The 15,833-nt window shown below is 43.5% G+C and overlaps 1 protein-coding gene and 1 long non-coding RNA gene across 3 annotated transcripts; one reads left to right on the top strand and one right to left on the bottom strand.

Moving 5' to 3' along the window:
• Positions 1 to 508: 508 nt before the first annotated feature.
• CSTA (cystatin A) lies at positions 509 to 13,877 on the bottom strand. Of its 2 annotated transcripts, none has more exons than XM_030203974.1 (3): positions 13,555 to 13,877; positions 2,974 to 3,075; positions 509 to 860 (listed from the first exon to the last, which is right to left on the bottom strand). In XM_030203974.1, the coding sequence occupies exons 1-3, from the start codon at positions 13,618 to 13,620 to the stop codon at positions 735 to 737; spliced, it is 294 nt and encodes a 97-aa protein (XP_030059834.1). In that variant the 5' UTR covers positions 13,621 to 13,877; the 3' UTR covers positions 509 to 734. The 2 variants fall into 2 exon arrangements, with proteins under 2 accessions (XP_030059834.1, XP_030059833.1); XM_030203973.1 differs by lacking the exon at positions 13,555 to 13,877 and adding an exon at positions 9,249 to 9,404.
• On the top strand, positions 11,310 to 13,659 carry LOC115470638. The gene is made up of 2 exons (XR_003942226.1): positions 11,310 to 11,938; positions 13,522 to 13,659. It is a non-coding gene; the product is annotated as an uncharacterized LOC115470638 (long non-coding RNA).
• Positions 13,878 to 15,833: the final 1,956 nt, after the last annotated feature.

The following is a 15,833-nucleotide window of genomic DNA, read 5'->3' as shown; positions in this document are numbered from 1 at the left end:
AGCAGTACAGAATGTTTTGTACGTTTTTGGGATCTTGCCAGGTATTTGTGACCTGGATTGGTCACTGTTGGAAACAGGATGCTAGGCTTGAAGGACCTTTGGTCTTTCCCAGTATGGCAATACTTATGTACTTACGTAGACATTGTGAAAAGGCTTCAACTAGTGGAAAAAATACTGCAGCCAGACTTTTTTTTATATAGGGAGAAGTGGGACCAATCACCCCCAAGTCTTTTGAAAACTTCTCTGGCTCCCTTTGAAAACCAGGGTACAATTCTTTGTCTAGTAAGTATTTAAGTCTAGGCACAAGAGACTGCTTTAAGCATATGATTCAGCAGTTAAAATAGCAGAAAATTATAACGAACAGCAGACATATCTTGTGAGACTAGGAGTCTGGGCATCTAAATGGCAGATGAAATTTAACGTGGACAAGTGCAAAGTGATGCACACAGGGAAAATTCATCCCAACTACAGATACAGAATGCTGGGTTCTGAGCCAGGAATCACCGCTCCAATGATTTAGATGTTATTGAAATAAGCAGTATAGCAAGTCAATAAATCAAGAGTATATATGCAGCTGAAACGCTTTAAAAAAGGAAGATGCATACAAAGACTTCAGGACTCCAAAGAACGTGATACATTCAGTATATTACTTTTTATCAACCTTTCTATACTCCAATTTCATATTTGAAAAAGTGTGGGAGGTCCAGGCAGGCCTTGCAGTGCAGCACTCAGGTTTAGAAATAACAGATTTCATCGTGCTGGGTCTTGTTTGTCTGGTAGCTGTCGAGGCTCAGCTTCTTTCCATCATGCGAAAGGGATTGGAAGATACGCACATGTACAAACTCATCACCGGTATCAACCTGGCAGGAGAGGGTGAGGGTGGAAATAAAAAGGAGCCTTATTTAATAACTTTCTGCTACTGCAGCACCTCAGTGAATCTTAGGTACACTGGTGTTCCTCCCCAATCCTCCTCAACCACTGCCTGAAATTATGACCATAGCCCACTCTTGCCTTATTTAGCCTATCATGTCTATAGTGCTGGTAGATCAGTACTTCAAGGGAGATACACCTAGCTTGTTATGTTTTCAGGACTATCAAAAAATATGCCAGAGGTGTGGAATATTACAGATCCACTGTATGCAGATTTCATGCATATTCTGAAAACCTGACTGGTGAAGTGTGTATCTAGGAGAAGGGTGAGAAGCACTATGCTTCATGTATGCAATGCTACAGATGGGGAAGCTACAGTTTAACCTGAAAGTAGCAGTCAAAACCATAGGCAAGATGTAAGACAGAGCAGAACATGCATACTTCCCTGTCCTGAGGCTTCCATGAAAGAAGCAGGAATAATACAATCCAACTCCAGTCTGCTGAAGAGTGGCAGACAGTTTAGAAGAAACAGTAACGCATTCTTATTCTGTTATTCACCACTCTAACTGAACTCATCTTAGAAAATGGCCTTGTTTGCAAAAGAAGTGCCAGGGATGCTGCCTATTCACTTCTCTGCTTATGTTCATATTGACACCAAATCTCCTTAAGATCAACTGAGGCTCTTATTTCTCTTTTGCTTCTTTCCAGAAAGCAGGACTCAGGTCCATCATATCCTGGTGCTCTTTAGCAGTAGAGAGGAGTGAAACACTGATGAGTTTTGAGAATATACAGTAAAAATTGAGGAACAAATCACTGGCCAAGGCTAGTGCACTGGTTCCCAAACCTGCTCCTGGAGGCACTCCAGCCAGTCAGGTTTTCAGGATACTCACAATAAATATTCATAAGAGAGTTTTGCATGCAGTGAAGGCAGTGCATGCAAAGCTCTCTCATGAATATTCATTGTATCCTGAAAACCTGACTGGCTGGGGTGCCTCCAAGACCAGGTTTGGGAACCACTGTGCTAGTGGAAAGAAGCCAGACTGCCAGCTCACAAAGCAGTTCTTGCTGTAGAACGTAACACGTTCACTAACATTTGAAAAAAAATGCCTGCAGAGATAACCAGAACAGTATATCCAAGGCTGATACTTCCCCATAAGTTTCAATGAATACCAAATGTTCTCTGTGACAGATGTGAAGCTGGCTACATGTGTCCAAATCTAGTATCTCTAAATACCCAGTAGGATTCTTAATAGCATATGCCACACCAAAGGGGTCTCAGAAGGGACACACCATTTCCTACCTAGGAAAACTGAGTCCTTTGAAAGGATGCTAGAGGCAATTCTATAACTGGGCATCCAGATGCCACACAATGAGAGTGCATTTTCTAACTGCATCTGGTAGCCCAACTCACATTACAGAATACCAGTGTAACTAAGCATTGGTGTGCCTCACATTTATGTTCCCACAGGTACACCAGCCATATATCTGGCAATGGGTGGCCAAAAGCAGAAAGGGTGTACATACTCCTATGGGCCCTGCTGCAGATAACGCAAGCTAATCTTTAATAAAAGACAGCATGTGTTCTGTGTGTTTAATGTGGCAGCAATGCCCCTGTCACACAAATGCCCCCCCTTGCATTTTTGCACTATGCTAATTATTCACACTCTTATAGAATAGCACTTACTCACTTTGCCGCAACATACCATAAGTAAGTGTTGGCAGACTTGCAAAAATGCTGGGGTTCTGTACATTTATATACAAGTAGTGCAGAAATGTGTGCAACCAGTTATAGAATTGCCCTAATTGTCTTTTAGTGTCTCAGACTGAAAAGGGTCATGGGTAAACGGTAAATGACTGGTCCTGCTCAGTCATTTAGACTAGGTAAGGCTAGAGATAACCATTTGCCCAGATGGTTTTTCAATGGATTTCCTATCGGTGGGTCTGTTTTGGATCCACTAATGAGTCCATCCCAAACCAGGGCATTAAAGCAGATACAGTGACTCAAGGATGTGGCAATGCGGGACATGGTTTATTTTCTGGTACTGTATATCACATCCTTACAATGAACATTTTTCTACAGAGGGCAGAAGACTTGCTCCGTACCTTAACAAAGTAGTTTGTTCCAGCAACTACTTGACTTTTGTATTCGACAGCTTTAAATTTGGGGGGGCACTTCCCAGTTTTTGCTTCATACTCTGGCTTTATCTTAAAAGAAAAAAAAGAGAGGAATAAAGTGCATTACTTTGTTAGTTAACTTTCACAATCATTGATTGATTTCAGAACCTTTTGTCTCTCTAATACAAAACTGTATCTAGCCCCTTGCCTCATATCAAGGACACAATACAATTCACATAGGTTCTCAACCTTCTTTCTGTGGTGACACACCTGACAGTCAATGTTCACGTGCATGACACGCTGAATACTACAAAATGCAGCTAAAGAAAGACAAAACCAAATATATCATTTCATTGCCGCTATCAATGATGCAAAGGAAATATAGACACTGGGGGTTGTATGATGCCAGGGAGGAGGAGAGGGATGGTCCGGAGGCCAGCATAATTTCCAAATGGGGATGGTGATAGAATTAGGAACTAGTAATGGAGATTTCAAGTACCCGACTTCCTTGTCCTCGGTTCTCTCCAGCCTGCCACACACAAGATTGTTAAAGAAAGCACAAGTGAGCTGTCTGTCAAATTTTTGGTGATGCACCTGTCAGGAGTTGGTGACACACCAGTGTGTCCCTAGTTGAGAACCACTGCTCTAATAAGATGAAAGGCAATGAGGGACCTGTGTGCTCATCAGCCTACACCATTTTTTGTTTTTTAACTTTGTACAACCAAGAAGCAAATAAAACAAAATAGAGAGAGAAAAAATACAAACAAAACCCTATGTCATTTGTACAGTTTTGCTCAGTATCCATGATCAAAATAGCAATCAAAAACATAATAATAATACAAATACTTAAATTCCCATAACAGCACTCATAAGAAACTTAAATAAATAATATGAGTGCTGTTATGGGAATTTAAGTATTTGTATTATTATTATGTTTTTGATTGCTATTTTGATCATGGATACTGAGCAAAACTGTACAAATGACATAGGGTTTTGTTTGTATTTTTTCTCTTTATTTTGTTTTATTTGCTTCTTGGTTGTACAAAGTTTAACAAAAAACAAAAAACAAAAAATGGTGTAGGCTGATGAGCACACAGGTCCCTCATTGCCTTTCATCTTATTAGAGCAGTGGTTCTCAACTAGGGACACACTGGTGTGTCACCAACTCCTGACAGGTGCATCACCAAAAACTTGACAGACAGCTCACTTGTGCTTTCTTTAACAATCTTGTAATTTAAGAAACATAAGAAACTTAAATAAATAATATGTTTCTTAAATTACGAGTGGAAGAGAAGCCTAATGGTTGAGAACTAGGGGAAACACTGAAATTCAAAATTCGGGAAATTTCAGCTAAAAGACATAAATGTAACTAAACAACCCAATCACAGCTGAAAACAAAACTATAACTTCAAATTATATCATAAAAGGAGGAAAAAGACCTAAAAAAATTCAATACTGGTAACTTCAATTTCATATACCAGTATTCATGAGACTCCGTTATTATCACTGATCTAAAAAACAAAAAAAATCCTCAAAATTTTTTAATCAATCATGTGCACAAAAATTTTCTAAATATAAAATTAGTTCAAATTAGTTCAAAATCACGATCATAATTATATAATAAGCACTTTGGGGTCCTTTGAGGTGGCGATAAGGGCTCCTGCGCTAACTGGACAGCGTGTGGCGATGCCTGGTTACCATCGCACAAGCCATTTCTGGGGTTTTTCTTTTCCCAAGGAAATGAGGCATACTTGGGGCGGGACCACCGCTGGCGGCTGCGTTGCACTGGTGGTAGTCTCGGAAGAGCGAGCGGTAAGCCCGTGTTGGGCTTATCGCTGCTCTGTAAGAGGACCCCTTAGCTTGAAAAATGTCTCAACGGTGATCGCTGTTTCACTTAATTTAAGCTTCATCAGGGGACCTAAATGCACCTTTACTCAGCTTGTCAGTGCAAGAGTGGAAGCAGGTCGAGTAAGCATTAGCATAAGGTCCTCAAAAAACGCCATGCATTTGATACAAGCAGCCTTAACAGGAATTCCCAGGACTGCCACATCTGTTTTCAATCTTGCCAGCAAAGGGAAGAGATGACAGAGGGCAACCCTGTCTGGTTCCTGAGCAGAGAGTGAATTCCTGGGATGCATGCCCATTTACCAAGACTGCTGCAGTTGGGGAATTGTATAAGGTGTTGCAAAAAAAAAAAAACACCTCTCAAAATCTATCCTTTTTGTAAATGGAAATAGAAAAGACCACTCAGTCAAAAGATTTTTCTGAATCGAAGCTTATGGCCACTGCAGGTAGAGAGTGTTGCTGATACTATTCTAAGGCTAACAGAAGTGTCCTCGTATTTACTACCAGTTGCCTTCCTTTGATAAATCTAATCTATTCCTCTCTAACCAATCTAGGCATTATGTTGTTCAGCCAAGATCTGTGCTAATATTTTTAGGTCATTAATAAGGGAAATAGGTCGATATAATCCTGGAAGTAGATGGTCTTTTCTAGGCTTCAGCAACACAGTAAATTTAAAGCGTGATTTAAGTGAGCCAGGAAACCACCTGTGGAAATAGCCTGGGTATAGTATGCCTCCAGAGGCCCCATAATATGGTTTTTGTAACATTTTAAAAAAATTTCCACTGTATTTATCCGGGCCTGGAGACTTATTTAATTTAAGATGTGAAATTGCCTGCTGGAACTCCTCCCTGGTTATTGAGCCATTTAACCCCACCTTCTCTGATGGAGGCAAATTTGGCAGGGCAATTTTATTAAGCCAAGAATCAAGATCTCCATCTGAGCAGTGAACCTCAGAAGAATAAAGGTTCCAGTAAAACTGGGTAAGTTTTTTCCAGTTCTGATTAACTACCTGCCCTGTGGAATTTTTCAAGGCTGCTCCTCCCACTGTAAACCCTACGCCAGCTCAGAGCTGGCGTTAGGATTTCTGGGCATCAGGGCCACTTTATTTGATGCATGTTCAGGTACCTACCTCTGTTTGATGCACTCCAGCAAGGAGACCAGCACTGCATGTGGGATGCCAGAATGCGTGACACTCAGCAGCCGTCTGGGTGGAGGGTGCTGCAGGCTTGGTCCCATCTATGTGGAGGGTGGTGCAGGCTCGGTCCCGGGGTGAAAGTGACAGCGGCGAGTAGCTCTCATCAAATCGGCACCTCTTCTTACTCCCCCCACCCCCGGCACTCTGGGCATGCAATCAAGAGCTGTGCTTAACGCACAACTTTTGAGCACATGCGCCAGGCACCATCCAAACAACTCCCTAACGCTCAGCGCTATGAGAACACCTACATTTGCATCTCATTAGCGTTGAGCATTAGGAAGTAGTTCAGAAGCGCTAATCGGGCAGTATTTTTCCGGCACTGTTCAGAACAGTGCTGGAGTTTTGAGCATCTGGCTATAGGTGATGTATTGGAGTTTTAGGGCTCAGTGTAATATTTACATTGCTGCCTTTTTCACTGCTAAGTTTGCTTTTCTTTGAGTCCTAGGAGTTAGTGCTGTTATGGTGTGCAAAAACACACTCGGAATCTCACCATAAGTCTGTGCGTAGTGTTTTGCAGTGGAGGGATTGATTGTGTGTTGGACTTACTGAGATCACATCAAAACTTTAATATAATTTTAGTTTGTTATAATAACAGACAAGGTTTGAGAACATTTTGCAGGTTCTGATGTGTTGAGATGGTTGTCTTATAGAAGACTTTTGCCTGATCAGGTTTAAATTACAAGACACAACCTCTCAAGGGGGTCTTTAAATACAGTTGAATCGTTTTCATAGACGTGTGTATGTGGTTTAGTGTTGGGTAAGTAGTGCTTGAAATAATCGAGTTTAAAATATGTAACATGCCATAATACAGAATCTTCCCTCCCCTCTTCTCCTGTTCCAGCATCTTCTCCAACCCCTCCCACCCTGCCCCGCTGCTTCCACCAAAAAAACATCAAAAATAAAAAGCCATTAGAAAGGTGTAGAGTTGCAAAGTTGATGGCTCTGCCGGTCCTGTCCCTTCTGACGTGGACTTCTGTTTTGAGGTGCAGAACCATCAGCAGTGTGGCCTAGACAGCAGCTCCATGCCTTTATATCATATTTAGTTTTTGCAGGAAGTGACTTGGCTGGTGGGAGACATCCAAAAAAATATGCCCAGGACCCCAGAAGGGGTTAAAGTGGCCCTGCACGGGTGGGTGGTACAAGTCCTCTGTTCCAAATCAGCCTGAGAAGTTGAAAAGAGAAAGCCGATACTGACTTTGTTAGGTAGTCAGGGAGCTCGGCCTACAAAACTATTTTAAAAATGGGGAATGGGTGGGGAGGGTTGGCTAACTCTGCCTGGTATCTTCAGCAAGGTAGCACTGTAAGGTGAATGGGATCAAGCTAAGCAAACAAGTCGCTGCAGCTGTGGGAGATAAAACAAGAACCAGCTAGTCAGGGTTTATCAGCCAGGCTATGCTCCAGGCGCTAGATGACAGTAATAGGCAGGGCTGAACACACCAACAGATACACACAGGAGGAAAACCACCGCCCCTTCCATCCTTGACAGAGATCACTGGAGTAAATGCTAAAAAGTAAAATAAAGCTCAGCAAAGAGGGAAAACAGAAAAAAAAATCCCCTGGGAGATATGCTTTAAAAAATTAATAGCAAAGGAGGATGACACCGAGTGAGAAACCTCTAGTAAGAAATCCTGCTGATCCATCCTCCAAAGGTAGGGGGAAAACCAGTAACTGTTGCTCTCCTTCCTTTCAGGAGTCCCACTGCCTGGTCCCTTTAACTGCAGTAGGTTAAAAAGGCTGAAAACTGACATGGCCATATGGTAAAATTGCATTTACTGCATGGCCATGTGTGTGTGTGGGGGAGAGCACTTACCGCCACCCACTGAGGTGGCAGTAAGGGCTCCTGTAACTGAGCAGGGCAGCACGTCACTGCCCGATTACCGCTGGGTTAGTGTTGCGCTAATAATTATGGAAAACGGCATGCGCTCGAGGCAGAACTATCGCCAGCAGCTGCGTTGGGCCTGCGGCAACCCTTTAGTAAAAGGGCCCCTATGTTCACTACTTTTGTTTATTCCCTTCATTAATTCGATTTGGAAGATCAGATCTCAGGGTCTGTCTGATCTCACCTTACAGCTTCACAAAAAGATATCCTGCCTGGTGACTATGTGTTACTGTAGCAAGAGGCTTGCAGCAGATTAGCTGCCTGTGCCTCATTGGCTCTCGCCCTATGTGTGTACTGCTTCTACCTCTTTCACTCCCTGCTGCCAAAAACAAAACCAGATCCAGAGAAAGTGGTAATTGAAAAGATCTGAGAAATCCAAGTGATTGCACCTTGAATCAGATCTAGTTTTTACCCACCCTCCATCCCAAGGCAGGCAAAATTCCTACAGACCCAGGGCACCTAGGCTGTAGTACCTCAAACCTGGAGGAGTTGATTGACCAGGATCTTGGAAAACAATCCCACCTCTCCTCCTCTGGAGAGTAGAGGTACAGATTTGAAACCAAGGCTTGCAGGGGCTTCCAGTTCCCAACAACTACATCAAGAAGTAAATTTAAAAACTGATTTTGAATCCCTTCCTGACTGAAGTAAGGGAGGGGAGGGGAATTCGGTCTCCCCCATACCCCTCACAAAAAAAGATACCCAAGTACAATCCACACTTTTTCAGTCAAAGAGTTAAGTCACATACTTGCCTGAATAGCTTTGGTTTGGCATGGTCCAGTTGGTACTACTATGTTAATAATAAAAAAAAGCCCCCCCCCCCCAAACAAATCAACAGAGAAAAAAATCGGGGACCACCAATCGAATTCCAACTCAAGAGCAATTTGTTTATTTAATACACAAAACAAATAAGAAGGAATGTGCAATAAAGCTAAAGTAGTCCTTCTTACTGGCAATCAACTTGTTAGATTCAACAGATTTGAAGCAGTGCTGTGTTTCCGCGCTGAAAGCACCGGCCTCAGAAGTCGCAAGCAATTCGGTCTAGTTGATAATACAAGGATGTCAGCCTATGTAAGTAGAGAGGTGTGGTAGCCGTGTTTTATTTTGTTTTAAGCCTATGCAAGGATATCAGCCAAGAAAAAGCAACTAACTGTGCAAAAGGAATCCCAGTGTCAAGTCTAAATCTAATTTATTGTAAATAAGAAACATTAATTTAGCTTTATTGTACATTTGGTTTCTCTTTTTTTTTTTTTAACAAGTTACCCTTGAATTGCATCCAATTTCTTGTTCCCCGTTTTTCTCTCTTTTTCCCAGTTGCTATTACTATTTGCGCTCTTTTCCTCTTACCTGATCAAGGAGAGCCTGGATCTCTGGAGTAGCTGGACGCACAGCTCCGGTACCGCCAACAAGCATAATGCCTTCTAGAGCGTTTAACTTACTGACAACCGAAGAAACAGAAAGTACTGAGCCCAGACAGAAAGAAAAGCCAGCCAGGGCCCGGGCGCGGCACCGTCCGGGAGGGATAGTTTATTAAAAATCACATGACAGCCAACCGCATCAGGACTGTACCATAGTACAGAGGGGGGGGGGGGGGGGGGAGGAAGCAAGGCAAAGACTGGTTAGACTGGAGCAGAGTGAGCTGGGAGATGGGAACGAATTCCCCGGCCAGAGTTTGTTTTTGGTTAGTTCGGGCTGCAGAGCTCGCTACTGATCATATGACACGAGCCGAGGGTTGAGGGGGTGCGGATTTTCCTTGTGACTAGTACAGGAAGGAGCAAGGAGGGGGGTTTTAGCGTGCCGATTTCATAGCTGCCCTTTCAGATCAGGGAGAATTAAACATTTTTATTTTTTTTGGAGGAGATCAAACCACTTTTCAGCCCCACCCTGAATTTTCAATGTGATGTTGAGCAAATGCATTGGGCCATGGCCGTTGTGGTTCGGCTGTCTCAGTGTTCCAAATGCAAGCTTAATTTAAGGCAGGTTCTGATCAGGTACATCATGCATCTCTCTTGGAGGGATTACAATCTGAGTTGTATCAGAAGTAAAGGGGGCGATTAAGTGATTTGCCAATACCTCAATAGGAGATCTAGACAGCTCTACCAGTAAGGGGGGGGGGGGGGGTAATTTGAGACCACCTCTGGGAAAAGGTGACTAAAGTCAGTAGAATGAAATCTGTTAGACCAAACAGCAATTTGTAGTACAACAGTACAAAACGTATCCTTTTTATGTGAAAACAAAAGTTTCAGAAGTTCAAACGTAACTAGATTGTGCGCAAATGGGAGGGTCAGGGAGAATAATGATTAATGTCCTGAGTTAAATACCATACACAGAGAAAACAAAAAAAACATTAGGAGGTTACATGTAAAATGTTCATATGTATACGACTACCAAAAGAAAAATGACGTTTTAAAATGTTGGCGATCGAATCCGGGAAGATCCCGAGGATCCCGCTGTATCCGGTTTTTACACCGTCCTGTCCGGACTGCTTATGGATCCATGACATGAAAAATCAACCATTCTTAACGTTTGGGATCTGCTACTTTAGTTACCTTTTCCCAGAAATGGTCACTTTGGTGATGATTTTACCTTCCCTAATTATTTTAAAAAGTTGGCTTCTGTGTAAGTCACAGGTTTTTTTTGGCTGTGTCAGCTGCTGCACATTACTTTTCAAGATGGGAGCAGTCAACTGAGGATATAAACCCAGCCCCCCAATATTGCTTTTATCCCTAGATCCTACTCTAGCAAAAAACAAACAAAAAGAAAACCCAGCTGGCAACTAGTAATTCAACCTTTTAAATAGCAAAGCATTAAAAAAAATGTGTCTATTTTATATGCATTCAGAATTTTCCTGCTGCCCTTTCACATCCCTTTCAGATTCTCATGAAGCCCTGTGAATCATCTCATTTCCTTCTTTTTCTCTCCCATGGTAATAAATAAAAATAAATCAACACAGAGAAGAGAAAGTAAGAAGATATGGAGTAACTTAATACATTTTTTGATGAGTTTTCAAAGGTAATTTCTGATCTGAAGAAGAAGAGTTACCTGCGAAAGCTCATGAAAAAATGGTTAAGTTAGTCCAATAAAAAAGGTACCATCTTATTTTCTTTTCTGTTTTGATTTATTTCTATTTATTACCTTTAAAAGTGGACTAACAGCTACCAGTCCACTTCTCTCATGGCAACACAAGGGCTGATGCAGATAGTTATGGGTTAGAGACGTATACTGAGTTTGTAACATAAATGATATGCTGAATTTTTGTTTGTGGATGCAGTAAGCTAATCACGCAAATTTGAAGCATGCAGATCTTACATGCTAACCACAAAAAGAGGACTGGATGCAGGTGCATATGGGTCATGTAGATTCCAAAGTAGTGGCTTCTGCACATATACTGGCATGGTCAAATGTCAGTGCAGGAAATAAATCTCCAGCAGTTCCATGCCTTTATGTCATATTTAGTTTTTGCAGGAAGTGACTTGGCTGGTGGGGGACATCCAAAAAAATATGCCCAGGACCCCAGAGGGGGTTAAAGTGGCCCTGCATGGGTGAGTGATAAAAGTCCTCTGTTCCAATTCAGCCTGAGAAGTTGAAAAGAGAAAGCCGATACTGACTTTGATAGGTAGTCAGGGAGCTCGGCCTACAAAACTATTTAAAAAATGGGGAATGGGCAGGGAGGGTTGGCTAACTCTGCCTGGTATCTAGAGCAAGGTAGCACTGTAAGGTGAATGGGATCAAGCTAAGCTGTGGGAGATAAAACAAGAACCAGCTAGTCAGGGTTTATCAGCCAGGCTATGCTCCAGGCAATAGATGAAAGTAATAGGCAGGGCTGAACACATCAACAGATACACACAGGAGGAAAACCACCGCCCCTCCCATCCTTGACAGAGATCACTGGAGTAAATGCTAAAAAGTAAAATAAAGCTCAGCAAAGAGGGGAAAAAAAACCCCTGGGAGATATGCTTTAAAAAAGTAATAGCAAAGGAGGACGACACCGAGTGAGAAACCTCTAGTAAGAAATCCTGCTGATCCATTCTCCAAAGGTAGGGGGAAAACCAGTAACTGTTGCTCTCCTTCCTTTCAGGAGTTCCACTGCCTGGTCCCTTTAACTGCAGTAGGTTAAAAAGGCTGAAAACTGACATGGCCATATGGTAAAATTGCATTTACCGCATGGCCATGTGTGTGTGGGGGGGAGCACTTACCGCCACCCACTGAGGTGGCAGTAAGGGCTCCCACTGTAACTGAGCAGGGCAGCACATCACTGCCCGATTACCGCTGGGTTAGTGTTGCGCTAATAATTATGGAAAATGGCATGCGCTTGAGGCAGAACTATTGCCAGCAGCTGCGTTGGGCAGGCAGCAACCCTTTAGTAAAAGGGCCCTTCCTATGTGCGCTACTTTTGTTTATTCCCTTCATTAATTCGATTTGGAAGATCAGATCTCAGGGTCTGTCTGATCTCACCTTACAGCTTAACAAAAAGATATCCTGCCTGGTGACTACCTGTTACCATAGCAAGAGGCTTGCAGCAGATTAGCTGCCTGTGCCTCATTCGCTCTCGCCCTATGTGTGTACTGCTTCTACCTCTTTCACTCCCTGCAGCCAAAAATAAAACCAGATCCAGAGAAAGTGGTAATTGAAAAGATCTGAGAGACCCAAGTGATTGTACCTTGAATCAGATCTAGTTTTTACCCACCCTCCATCCCAAGGCAGGCAAAATTCCTACAGACCCAGGGCACCTAGGCTGTAGTACCTCAGCCCTGGAGGAGTTGATTGACCAGGATCTTGGAAAACAATCCCACCTCTCCTCCTCTGGAGATTAGAGGTACAGATTTGAAACCAAGGCTTGCAGGGACTTCCAGTTCCCAACAACAACTTCAAGAAGTAAATTTAAAAACTGATTTTGAATCCCTTCCTGACTGAAGTAAGGGAGGGGAGGGGAATTCGGTCTCCCCCATACAACCCATACTCCTCACAAAAAAAAGATACCCAAGTACAATCCACACTTTTTCATTCAGAGAGTTAAGTCACATACTTGCCTGAATAGCTTTGGTTTGGCATGGTCCAGTTGGTACTACTGTGTTAAACCCCCCCCCCCCCCCCAAACAAATCAACAGAGAAAAAGAAAAAATTGGGGACCACCAATCGAATTCCAACTCAAGAGCAATTTGTTTATTTAAAACACAAAACAAATAAGAAGGAATGTGCAATAAAGCTAAAGTAGTCCTTCTTACTGGCAATCAACTTGTTAGATTCAACAGATTTGAAGCAGTGCTGTGTTTCCGCGCTGAAAGCACCGGCCTCAGAAGTCGTAAGCAATTCGGTCTAGTTGATAATACAAGGATGTCAGCCTATGCAAGTAGAGAGGTGTGGTAGCCGTGTTTTATTTTGTTTTAAGCCTATGCAAGGATATCAGCCAATAAAAAGCAATTAACTGTGCAAAAGGAATCGCAGTGAAACTATCGGTGAAATTGCAGTGTCAAGTCTATTGAATCTAATTTATTGTCAATAAGAAAGATTAATTTAGCTTTATTGCACATTTGGTTTCTTTTTTTTTTTCTTTTTAAATAAGTTACCCTTGAGTTGTATCCAATTGCTCATTCCCCATTTTTCTTTCTCTTTTTCCCAGTTGCTATTACTCTCTGCGCTCTTTTCCTCTTACCTGATCAACGAGAGCCTGGATCTCTGGAGTAGCTGGACGCACAGCTCCGGTACCGCCAAGAAGCATAATGCCTATAGAGCGTTTAACTTACTGACAACCGAAGAAGCAGAAACTAGTGAGCCGAGACAGAACTGAAGCCAGGGGCCGGCGGCACCCGGATAGTTTATTAAAAATCACATGACAGCCAACCGCATCAGGACTGTACCATAGTACAGAGGGTGGGGGAGGAAGCAAGGCAAAGACTGGTTAGACTGGAGCAGATTGATCTGGGAGATGGGAATGAATTCCCCGGCCAGATTTTGTTTTTGGTTAGTTCGGGCTGCAGAGCTCAGCTACCTGATCATATGACACGACCCGAGGTTTGAGGCTGGGTGCGGATTCTGCCTTGTGACTAGTACAGGAAGGAGGAGGAGTAAGTAAGCAGCTCAGGCTTTGGCATGCCGATTTCATAACTGCCTTTTCAGATCAGGGAGAATTAAACATTTTTTTTTTAGGAGAAGAACAAACCACTTTCCAGCAATCATGGCAAGGCTTACAAGCCTTTCTTACGAAATACTTGATCGCAAATAATTTTTTATGATTTTTAACCGTGAAAATGATCGCTCACCACTTGCCACACTGACAGAATTGTCAGCAATATTCTTAGAAACAAATTGCTATACATTGGAAAATAAGATAGCAGATGTAAATTCTCAAAGTGGACATATTCCAAACAGTAAAATGAAAATAAAATTATTTTTTTCTACCTTTGTTGTCTGGTGACTTTCTTTTTCTGATCATTCTGGCCCAGTATCTGATTATGCTGGCCCAGTATCTGATTCTGCTGCTATCTGTCCTCTTAACTCCATTTCCAGGGCTTACTTTCCATTTATTTCTTTACTTTCCTTTCTTCTTCATTTCTTGCTCTATATCCATAAGTAAAAGCTGGGTCCTCCATAGACTTGACTGTCCAGTGGATCCAGCTTCTGCCTATTTTCTCCATCCATGTGCAGTTTTTCTCCTCTCTTCCTTTTCCTTCATCTCATCTTCTTCCTCTCTCTTCCCTCCCCTCCATGTCCAGCAATTTCTCCTCTCTCCCTGGGCTCTGTCCTCTCATCCATGTCCATCCTTGTCCCTCTCTGCCCTTCCTTCCTCCATCCATATCCAGCAATTCTCCTCTCTCCCCTCCCCTCCATATCCAGCAATTTCTCCTCTCTCCCTGGGCTTTGTCCTCCCATCCATGTCCATCCTTGTCCCTCTCTGCCCTACCCTCCTCCATCCATATCCAGCAATTCTCCTCTCTCCCCTACCCTCCATTTCCAGCAATTTCTCCTCTCTCCTTGGGCCCTGCCCTCCCATCCATGTCCATCCTTGCCCCTCTCTGCCCTTCCCTCCTCCATCCATATCCAGCAATTCTCCTCCCTCCCCTCCCCTCCATTTCCAGCAATTTCTCCTCTGCCTGGGCCCTGCCCTCCCATCCATGTCCATCCATGCCCCTCTCTGCCCTTCCCTCCTCCATCCATATCCAGCAATTCTCCTCTCTCCCCTCCCCTTCATTTCCAGCAATTTCTCCTCTCTTCCTGGGCCCTGCCCTCCCATCCATTTCCATCCTTGTCCCTCTCTGCCCTTCCCTTCTCCATCCATATCCAACAATTCTCCTCTCCCACCTCCCCTCCATTTCCAGCAATTTCTCCTCTCTCCCTGGGCTCGGACAATGCAGTGAATTCTGATGAATAACTTATCCTTCTTACTTCGAAACGTAGCCAGGAAGCAAAGCAGCAGCAGCCCCCTTCCTTTCAGCCCCTCCACGTGCCATCAGTACAACGCTGCTCCCAGATGAAGAACACAGCAACAGCTTCCCGCCCCAGACGCAGTGCATGCGTGTGCATGTGTTCATTGTCTCTTACGCAGTAGTTGCCGGAAAACAGGAAGCGCCGGTTCTCAGCATGCTGCGAGAGTGGGAGCGCTGTCCACGGCACCTCCTCATCTCTGAAAGGTCCAATTTCCAGCTCAAGCGGTCCCGGCATGGGGTGGACCGTGGCCATGCGCGGACACCCGTTAAACTATCGTGTAAGCAAAGTGCGTGCCGGATGGGGGAATAGCACTGCACATGCCTTGTCTGACCCTAGGGCACTTTTTTTTTTGTTTGATTGGGGTTTTTTGCAGTTGCGCTGTTGCGACGTCGGAGGATGGATGGGGGAGGGCTGCTGGGACAACGGAGGTAAATTCAGGGCCGTGCCAACAAGGTAAGCGGCGAGGGTAAGCATGGTGCGGTGGCGCCCTCCAGAGGTCGGCGCCCC

The sequence above is a fragment of the Microcaecilia unicolor genome, chromosome 5 (assembly GCF_901765095.1).
Source record: "Microcaecilia unicolor chromosome 5, aMicUni1.1, whole genome shotgun sequence".
Lineage (NCBI taxonomy): Eukaryota > Metazoa > Chordata > Amphibia > Gymnophiona > Siphonopidae > Microcaecilia > Microcaecilia unicolor.
This window is presented reverse-complemented; position numbering and strand designations above follow the sequence as displayed.